General features: G+C 56.2%; 1 protein-coding gene across 1 annotated transcript in view; it reads left to right on the forward strand.

Moving 5' to 3' along the window:
- The first annotated feature begins 109 nt into the window (after positions 1-109).
- The window catches only part of LOC101663122 (keratin, type II cytoskeletal 1b-like), a 12,608-nt gene continuing 2,275 nt past the window's right edge, over positions 110-10,442 (forward strand). Inside the window, exons 1-7 of the mRNA XM_030884745.1 lie at positions 110-670; positions 4,719-4,936; positions 7,186-7,246; positions 8,110-8,205; positions 9,169-9,333; positions 10,068-10,193; positions 10,298-10,440. Coding sequence (XP_030740605.1) covers positions 110-670; positions 4,719-4,936; positions 7,186-7,246; positions 8,110-8,205; positions 9,169-9,333; positions 10,068-10,193; positions 10,298-10,440 — 1,370 coding nt within the window. The remainder of the gene's footprint in view (positions 671-4,718; positions 4,937-7,185; positions 7,247-8,109; positions 8,206-9,168; positions 9,334-10,067; positions 10,194-10,297; positions 10,441-10,442) is intronic.

Genomic DNA, 10,442 nt, shown 5'->3' on the forward strand with positions numbered 1-10,442 from the left:
CCACGGAGTCATTGCCTCTTCCTTTCCTCCCAGGGCTCGGCCTCCTTGGCCTCCTTCCATCCAGAGGGGCCTCTTCTCTCCTCTGGCCTCTCTGGATGCTCTGGCAACCATGAACCGCCAGTTTAGCTCTCGGTCTGCGTTCAGCTCAAGCAGCAGGCGGGTTTGCAGTGCTGGCTCTTCTGCTGGCTCTGGGGCTGGGGGCCGTGCCCTGGGCTCTGTGTGTTTCGCCCGAAGATGCTGTGGCAGTGGTGGACATGAGGGCTATGGGAGGGGGGTTAGCTCTAGAAGCCTCTACAACCTGGGCGGCAGCAAAAGCATATTCTTAAACCTGGTGGTGGGAAGTGCCAGTGGTTTCCACCAGGCTGGTGGAATAGGGGGAGGATGCGGAGGAGGCAGAAGCTTTGGGGGTGGTGGCTTTGGGGGTGGCGGCTCTGGGGGTAGCGGCTATGGAGGAGGTGTTTTTGGTAGTGCTGGGTTTGGGGGCAGCGGTTTTGGCCTTGGGGGCTTTGGTCCTTCTTGTCCCCCGGGGGGCATCCAAGAGGTGACCATCAACCAGAGCCTCCTACAGCCGCTACACCTGGAGGTGGACCCTGAAATTCAGAGGGTCAAGACCAAGGAGTGGGAGCAAGTCATGGCTCTAAACAACAAGTTCGCCTCCTTCATTGACAAGGTGAGTGTCTCAGGGGCAGGCAGGGCTTCTGATTAGAAGGGCCGCACCCTCTGACATAACTTCACATCACACATAGGCCTCTGGTGGTCAAGACAGGTTGCAGATGCGTGTCCTGGCGCTATAGGAAAGCACCCATCCCATTTAGGTCTCCCTCCATCTGTCTTCACGGGGTGGGGGTGGGGTGGGGTAGGGAGGGGGCGGGGTGGGGGTGAGAGCGGGATTTGGGATTTGTTTTTATCTTTTCCTCTTGACAAGGAAGCAGATAAGAGGTGTGAAATGCCCAACAATCCAACTGGATGATGTCAGAACTCCATTCTCATCCATCCGTATTCATTTTCATCAATCTAATCACCAGCACATCTATCCATTCACCCACCAGTCCAGCCAGCCAACAGACTCAAAGTATCTACCATATGCCACACATCTCATACCCCACAGGGCATACCGCAGGGGTTTCTAGGGCACGGGTGCTTCTCTCAAGAAACCCCAGATCTTGAGGGGAGATAACGAAGACAGAGGCCTGGCAATGGGGCAACCTTGAGGAATTTGACATAGTTTAAATGCCTGGAGAGGAGGATGTGACAGGAGGAAGAAGAAGGAGGTGGAGGTGCAGAGCAGGCAAGGTGGATGGGTTTGTCAGAGCCTGGGAGAATGCCTTGCCGGGCACTCCTGGGAGCTAAAGTTAGTAGTCTTCTACCATGTAGCGTTCTAACAGACCTTCTCCTTTCGGCTCAAGGGCCAAAAATGGACCAGAAGGAGTGGTAGGAGGAGCCCCTCTCTCTAGTTCCCCGATTAAACCTCAGATGATGCCTGATTTAGCACCAAATCTCCAAGCAGAGGCTATTGGAGCAGCTATGGCAAAGGCCTTTCTTCGGCATTCCTTTCTGTCCAGGGACGGATGCCTGCTGGTCACTGGAGGCTCCCTAGAGAGTGCTTAGTCTTTAGGGAGTGAGGTGGGAGGCACAAAGAGCCCCCACCCCCAGATGCCTTTCATTTGATCCCCATGAGGGTTTGGTGTTGAGGCCAGAACGTTCCCTGGGCTCACCCTGGCTCTAGCCCACTGCTAGGTTGTGCATGGCCCCTGATAGCTGGGAAGTGCAGGGGACGGGCCAGAGTGATGAAGACCCGCGAAGGCTCACAAGGTTTCCAATAGCAAGTGCCACTTACTGGCTACTGTTGAGCACCAGGGATGCGAGACAGGGTGGAAGGCAATCATGTGACAGGCTGACTCAGGGAAAGGTTTGGAAGGGGAAGGAGGCCCCTCTGGGAGCTCAAGGCTAAGCCAAGGCAGGATCAGAGAGAAGAGAGGGCGGGGGTCAATAGAAGGGCCACAGGCTGCTGGCAGCCCATCTCTTGACACTCATTTGACTACGGTTCCTGCAGGGCACCCACTGGGTTGTAGGGCACTGACTGTGATGACCAGGAGAAGTTCCTCAGCCCAGGTGAACCTGGCCTGACTGGAAGGAACGGGTTACTAGTGCAGTGGCTTCTGACTCTGCCTTCCAAGTGGGTCTCCTGCCTCTCACCTCTGTCCTCAACACTGCACCACAGGCAGCCTTTGGAGACAACATCATACCTCCACGTGAGCTCTCTGTTGGCTTCTTAGTCTACAAGACCCTCTATAACCTGGCCCTCCAAAGAAAGTCCCAATTCTATAAGATCTTATATAGCCTGGTCCCCCAAAGAACGCCCTAAGTCTATAAGACCCCACATAATCTCGCCCTCCAAAGAAAGCCCTAATTCTACAAGACCCTCTATAACCTGGCCCTCCAAACCGCCGGTGACTGCTAGGTACTCTTTCAGTGGTCAAATCACACGAACCTTGCCTGCTACCCTCTGAAGCTAGCTTCTGCCACCAACAATTGGGTGACCTCCGAGGACCTAGAGAGCCCTGGTCGTGCAGTAGGGTATGGCTTGGGCTGCTAACCGCAAGGCCAGCACTTCAAAACCTCCAGGTGCTCCATGAGAGAAAGAGGAGGTTTTCTACTTCCGTCAAGATTGGGTCTTGGACACCCCCGGGGGCAGTTCTGCTCTGACCTGTAGGGTTGATACCAGTCAGAGTGGGCTCCAGGGCAGTGAGTTTGTGTGCTGGGGGAAGAGGACTACCCTTTCTTTTCCTGAGCTCCCGAAGTGGCGTGTGTCGGAGGGGCCTTAGCTCACACGACCACGGGCTGATGGCCACCCATATCCTACGATGTTCATTTGGTGCCCTCAAACCTCACTGCCAGGGAGTCAACTCTGACTCCTGGCCACCCTAGAAGGCAGGGAAGAGCTGCCTCTGAAGCAGCGGTTCTCAACCTGTGGGTCAAGACCCCTGGGGGGGGGAAGGGGTGGTCAGACGACCTTTTCACAGGGGGCGCCCGATTCATAACAGTAGCAAAATTACAGTGATGAAGTAGCAGCAAAAAGAGTTTGACGGTTGGCGGTGGGGGGCGGGGGGTCACCACAACATGAACTGTATGAAAGGGTCACGGCATTAGGAAGGTTGAGAACCACTGCCCCATGGGTTTCGGAGACCGTAACTCTTTATGGTGGTTTCAAACTGCCGACTGTCAGGTTAATAGTCCAGTAGTGTAACCACTACTCCACCCAGGCTCATTTGATTAGCGTTCAAAATCGCCCGATTGGGTCTCTGTTGGCTGTTTTAGTGGGAACCCCCTTCAGACCATAAGAGGCTTTCTTTCGGTCCCCACAGTGTGACCACAGAGCTGTGAGTGAGTGTCATGTCGATTTCCCCACTTCCTGGGGAGTGTCAGCCCAGAGTAAAAATAGGCCAGGTGACAGGAATTTCTCACGGGCTTTACGGGTTGTACTGGCGAGCCTGTGAGAATGGGTTGCTTCACCTCAGGCTTTGGTAAAACCAACAAAAATAAGTCATGAGAAACAGGGATGTCTCTTCTAGCACCTTCTAGCCTGGAGTCAGACAGAACAAAAAGGAATGAACCAGGCCTAGCCCCTCAGAGGGGCAAGCGGGTCCAGGGCTGGGGCATCTGGGTACCCTTTGAGTTCCTGGTGGCAGGGGAGTGTCTTCTGGGCTCTGTTGTAAGAGACATTGTCATCCCAACTGCACAACTTCATGGGCGTGGCCACACACTTGGTTCCTGGAGGAGGGAGCCCGATTCTGGGGAGGTGTGTGCGCACTCGCGCATGGGTGCGCACACCTGAGAAAAAACGTGAGACCAGAGTCCAGGTCTTTATCTCTACCCACAGCAAGGCGAGGGAGGGCCCCTCAGTGGGCAGACTGGTGGTGCCCATCGTGATCCTAAAAAAGGCAGCCTCTTCCTTTTTCTCTTGCAAATGAACATCCCCTGAACCTCCTCTCTGACTTCTTTACATCCACAGTTTGGGAACCGCCAGATGGAATGTGGTTTTGGGGCCCAGGTAGCATGACACAGAGTGATGGATCTCTGCTCCCCAGCCTCTGAGCTAATGAAGGCTAAGGATGTTTCCAAAACACTAGGCCACCCCAAGGCCTTACAGTCCCACGGAAACACAAGACATCATCTTTTTTAATGAGGACAAATGTACTGGAAACTTCTTGTCTCGGCATTTGAAAGTATTTAAAAGAGATCACCTTGCTGAAAAGCTTCCTTCGCCAAGAAATCCGTTTCATATTCTGGATCGAAGAGTTCTTGTGCTCCTCTTTCCTCGTCCTGTCCCAAATCCCATGAAGCTTGCCAAGAAATGCTTTTCAGAAACGACTCCGAGGTTTTTGTCAGCAGTGGGGCCACACAGAGAACCCAGGTGGACGGCGTGCATTCACGCTACAGAGGGTCATGGTTGAAGGAAAGGAGGCACGTGGTGGGACAGGATTCAGCCTTCCTGGTGGGAGGCAGTGTAGTGCAGTTCTGAGACACGCTGCCCTTACAGCCATTGCCCGGTCACCAGAAACCCCATCACCACTTCTGTGTCCGGGCTCCAGAGAAAGGGCAAGTCCTCTGGGCCCGAGAGGAGCCGTCTGGATACTTGGGAGTCTTGACTCCGCTTGGGGGTGCTGGTCCTCGCGCTGACCCAAGTCTGGGCTGGGCCGGGGGTCTCCTGCTTTTAGGTGAGGCTTCTGGAGCAGCAGAACCAGGTGCTGAAAATGAAATGGGAGCTGCTGCAGCAGGTGAACGTGTCTTCTGGGAAGCACAGCAACTTGGAGCCCATCTTTGAGTCCTACATCAGTAACCTGAGCAGAGAGGTGGACCGGCTCAAGGCGGAGCAGATGCGCCAGCACTCGGAGGTCAGGAGCATGCAGGACAGCGTGGAGGACTACAAGAACAAGTGAGGCTCCTGGAGGGGCAGAGGGTGGACTGGGTATTGAGTCACTGGGTCAAGGTCTTCTCCTCCTCCTCCTCCTCCTTTTTAAACATTGTATTGAGGGCTCTTACAGCTCTTGTAACAGTCCATACATCAATTATATCAAGCACATTTGTACACAGGTTGCCATCATTACTTTCTAGACATTCACTTTCTATTGAGCCCTTGGTGTCAGCTCCTCTTCCCCCACCCTCGTGGCCCCTTGATAAACTATTATTATTTTCATATCTTACACCCACCACTGTTTCCCTTCCCCCGTGGTTTCTGTTGTTGGCCCCCCACCCCTGCTGGTGGTGTTGGGGTGGTGTTGCAGTTATGTGTCGATCATCACGATCGGTTTCCCCCTTCCTCCCCTCTTCTTCCCACCTTCCCTCTACCCTTTTGGTACTCCCATTGCTGTTCCTGGATTCCGTGTGTTGTGAGCTTTTTTCTCTTATCTGTACCTGTGCACCTGCTCCGGTCTAGCCCACAGTGAAAGGCAAGACTGGGGTCATGATAGTGGGGGGTGAGGAAGCCTCAAGGAACCAGAGAAATATTGTGTGTTTTACCGGTGCTTTACGGCACCCTCATTGACTTATCCCTTCCCTGTGACCCCTCTGTGAGGGGATATCCCATTGTCTACAGATGGGCTTTGGGTCTCTGCTTCTTCGGATGTAGTGCTTGTGTGTTAGGGGTTGGGAAATGGGGCAGACCAGAGTCACCAGACACAGCCAGGCCAGCTCTGCTCTGCACAACTGCAGGTCACGCGGATTTGCCTATGGCTGCCCGGCTGGGATGGTTTGGACAGCCAGCTCCCAATGGGGCAGGGTGTCTCCATGGATACTGGAGTCACATAAGGCCCGGTTCTGCTGTGGGTGCTGGTACTTGCTCTCACTCATCGAGTCAATACTGACTCACAGCGAGCCCCTGTGTGGTTCTGAGACTGTAACTGTTCACGGGAGTAGAAAGCCCAGTCTTTCCTGTGAAGCTGCTGGTGGATTCAAACTGCCGACCCGGGGGACTGCAGCCCCACGCATAACCATGACACCACCAGGGCTCCAGTCATGCTTCCTAGCTGGAGGCAAATGATGCTTCCTCAGCCTTCGGCTCTCACCCTGGTAAAGTGGGGCTAGCGAGAGCAATGCCCTTGTTGGGTTGCTGTGAGGTATACACATCTGTGGTCTCAAGTTTCAGCGGCTATCAACTTGCTCAATCGGATAACTTCTCCACTTCCTCCTTCTCCCTCCCTCCCCCTGAAGTTGTCCTTCCACAGGCCCAGGACCAGCCTGCATGTAGAACACCTTTCCAGGTGATGCTGATGGTGCTGGGCTGGGACACACCTCGAGAACCATGAGTTTCCACGAAAGGAACCCTGGTGGCACAGTGTGCTAAGTATTGGGCTGCTCGCCACGAGGTTGGCAGTTCAAATCCACACTTCGCTCCACGAGAGAAAGAGGAGGCTATCTGCTCCCAACGAGATGTACATTCCGGAGAACCCCAGGGAGTAGTTCTACTCTGCCCTCCCGTGTGACGGGGAGCTGGTATCCACTCCACAGCAGTAGGCCTGATGTGGTTTTAGAAAACTGCCTCTGCGCAGGCCCTTGGTTCTGTGCTTCCACACAGTGCACCGTCTCCATCAGCACTGGATGTCATCAGGAACATCGCGAGCATCGGGCTCGGCGGAGCTCATTTCAGACCAGCTTCTCCGGCCTCAGGCTGGCATTCGCACGGTCTCTGTCCCTCCCCGAGCTGGGGGAGCAGGTCACTTCTCTTGCCACACCTCCCTGTGATCACTGCTTTGCATCAGTGGAAATCGAGTATATGTGAGTTGACCACAGATACAGGGAAGTGTCCATTGGGGTGCTAGGAGCCCAGAATTGTAGGTGAAACGTTTAACTCTGAATTCAAAAAATATATATTTTTTGGCAAGTGGTTCTTTCATGTCCTCAGTTGAAAAAAACAAAGACACTCGACAAGTTTACAAAGATTAAAAAAATCACAACTCAAATGGACGCTTTGGGTACCACGTGGCACCGGGTTTGGCATGCCTGGCTGTGGCCCCCTCGGTTGGACTGGAGAACCAGGCTCCAGCTCCTCAGCAGTGAGCGTGGCAGCCGAGGCCTGGGGAGGGCCGTCCTCCTATAGGTAGGGGTGGGCTTCACCCTCAGCCCCCGGAGATGTCCAGGAGCCCCCCAGCACTGCAGCTCCTCTGTGTGTCTTGCCTCCTCTCACAGGTACGAGGAGGAAATCAACCGGAGGACCAATGCGGAGAACGACTTTGTCGTCCTGAAGAAGGTGAGGGGGAAAGAGTGTAGAGCAACGGTGAGCCCGGGAGGCAGGGCACCACGAGGGCCGCCAGAGCCCTGCTGTCTGTGAGCTGTGTGAGAGCGGGCTCGAAGGAGTGCCTAGCTCAGTGTGTGTGCTGCCCAAACACTGGGACAAAGGCTTGAGAAAAGCAGGGTTTCGAAATGTATCCTGAAGGCAGGAGACGGAAACGGATGCTGGCGAGAATCTCTAGGCACCCTGTGCCAGAGCCCTGGTGATTCAGCAGTTCAAAACCACCAGCTGCCTCACAGGGGAAGGATGAGACTATCTACCCCTGTAAAGAGCCACTGTCTCAGAAGCCCACAGGGGCACCTCCACGCTGTACTGTAGGGCTGCCCTGCGTCCGAGTCACCTCGATGGCGGTGCATTTAAGCGAAGCACCTTTTGTTTCTGATCTCTCCAGGGTCCCCCAAATTGGATGAAATGGGTGACAGCTTCTGAATGTCCATTGTGCTTGGCTTTGCGCCGTGGCGTGGGACAGAGTGTTGTGTGTGACCTGACTCAGTGTGGGTTTTGTGCTGTCGTTCCTCCTTCATGCTGGGGGGCTAGGGTTGGCAGGCCCCTTGAGTGCCAGCGGTTCACGTCGGAGGTTTCAGTCCCCCCAGTGGAGCCTCCAAAGAAAGCCTCCAAAAAATGGGCCGTTCACACCCTGCAGAGTCCTGGTTTCCTCTGATATGCTTGAGGCCGCCAGGGGGTGGCGTGAACTCGGTAGCCGCTGGTCTGGCAGGCTTGGTTTGATCTGAGGGAGGCCGGTGGGTTGAGAGAGGCCCTGCCACTGGGCGCTGGGCCCTGTGAGGAGCTGCAAAGCCCAATGGCCTCTGTTTGCCGTCTAGGGTATGGACTCTGCTTATTCGGGCCAAGTGGACCTGCAGCCTAAGGTGGACATTCTCTTCGGGGAGATCAAGTTCCTGAAGTACTTATATAAGACGGTGAGTCCTGTTTTCCTGAAGAATCGTTCCTTTCTCACAGCCTCCATGGGGTACGGACGACAAGTTGGGGGGAATCGAGAATCCAGCATTCCTCACTAGGGGCCCAGCCCCCCCTGCTGTAGCCCATCCTTCAGCCCCCTGAATCCTCTGGAGTCCCAACTGGGGCCAGTGGAGGTGAAACAGTCCCCGATGTCCTGCATCCTGGTCTCTCCGAGCAATGAGGCTGGCGCCCAGGGCACCCAGGGGCACAGGCATCCGGAAGTCTATGGATTCCATGTCGCAGCTCCCCCGAGGGCAATAAAAATGCTCTTCATCAGTGCTGGGAAGCAGAGAGGGCTGAGAGGGTTCCACTAGAGGATGGCAGGGTGAAGACCAATGCTGGAGTGGGGGTTGGGGGGGTTGGTAAACTCCTGCCCAGGTTCAACTTGGGGACACTTGCCCGGGGCCAGCTGCTCCGCGACTGGGAATCTCAAGTCTCACTCCAGAGGAAACGGAGGAAATTCCATGCTTGGCTTTGGCACACAGCTTATCCACAGCAGAGCGGGGTCAGGAGACTGAGTCTGAGTGGCTCCCCAGTGGAAGCTTCCTGGTGGCCCAGAGAGCCCAGGAGAGGCTCGGAGAGGGAAAACCTGCATGGGGTTTTAAGGAACAAGCCAGCCACGTCAGGGGGCCAGACTGAGGAGGTTGCCAGTGGGACAAAGCAAGCAGGGGCAGGCAGCAGAGGGAGGCGGTGTCTGCCACGCTCGGCCCCGCCCCTTCCTTCTCCCTGGAGACTAGGTCGAGATCACCTTAGCGAAGGCGACAACCTAAAGGCGTCTCCCCAGGACTCCCACCTGGCTGAGGCTTTGGACTGCACCCTTGTCCCTCCCTCCCCCTCCCCACCCCCCAGAAAACCTTGACGGAGGAAGTCAAAGCTCTAGAAGGAGGAGTGTGGGAGGAGTCACCTGTCCCCATGCCTCACAGGAGCTGTCCCAGGTGCAGACGCACATCAGTGACACCAACATCATCCTGTCCATGGACAACAACCGCTTCCTGGACCTCGACAGCATCATCGATGCCGTGCAGACCCAGTATGAGCTGATCTCCCAGAGGAGCAAGGATGAGGCTGAGATGCTGTACCAGACCAAGGTGGGCACCCCCCCTCCCACCCCCTCCAGAGTGGAACTGCTCCTGGGTGGGGGGGCGGTTCCGAGGCTATATATCTTTATGGGGGCAGGCAGCCTCATCTTTCTGCTGCAGGGTGGCTGGTGGGTTTGAACTGCCACCTTGCATTACTTGTGGCAAAGTCTCCTCCTGGCCGATCCCTGTGCCACTGTCCTGCAGACAGGTCTTCTGGGGGCTGAAGGGGGTGCCAGCATCAGCGTGAGGGGGTGGGGCAGGCAGAGAGGGAAGAACTCCGATCGCAGAGATCCTCTCGGGCCTCGCCTCCTGCTGGGCCTCTCCACACTGTGCTGACCGACGGAGCGGCGCAGACCCTGGACAGGAGGCCGAGGGAAAGGCCTGGGGTCTGAGCATGCTAAGGGCCTGGGCACACGAGGGCCTGGCTCCGGGGAAAAGGAACCTTGGAAAAGAGCAGGGAGGAACATGACCGATGGCACAGGGGGTCGCGGGGGTCCAGTGTGTGTAAGGCCCAGTGTGATGGCTGGCTGAGGCACGGGGAAAAAAAGTCAGAAGGGCACCGAGGGGCAGGTTTGCCCAGCCCCTCGGGACATGGGTCTGACTCGGGGGCTGGTGGGGAGGAGGGCAGCTTGTGTGCAGGGAGGGGAGGTCACAGTTCTCACTGCGATTGCAGCCCTGGGCAGGGTCTGGCAAGGTGGGCAGTGGGAGGGAGCTAACTCCGTGCTTGCACTGCGCCGCCGCAGTACCAGGAGCTCCAGATCACAGCGGGCAGGCATGGGGATGACCTCAAGAGCATCAAGACGGATATCTCCGAGCTCCACCAAGTCATCCAGAGGCTGCGGGCGGAGATCGACAGTGTGAAGAAGCAGGTGTGATAGGGGCCCTGGGTGGGCTGTCTGGGCACACTGCCTCCCCCCAGGCCCTCCCAGAAACTCCCCCTCCTCGTGGTGTCTCCTCCCCATGCCCTGAGCAGATCCAGCAGATACAAAGGGCCATCTCCGGTGCTGAGGAGAGAGGGGAGCGGGCCCTGCAGGATGCGAGGCAGAAGCTGCAGGACATGGAGGAGGCCCTGCAGCAGGTCAAGGAGAACCTGGCCCGCCTGCTGCGCGACTACCAGC

The sequence above is a fragment of the Echinops telfairi genome, unplaced genomic scaffold (assembly GCF_000313985.2).
Source record: "Echinops telfairi isolate 266 unplaced genomic scaffold, ASM31398v2 ScPeMD7_12;HRSCAF=54, whole genome shotgun sequence".
NCBI classification, from domain to species: Eukaryota; Metazoa; Chordata; class Mammalia; order Afrosoricida; family Tenrecidae; genus Echinops; species Echinops telfairi.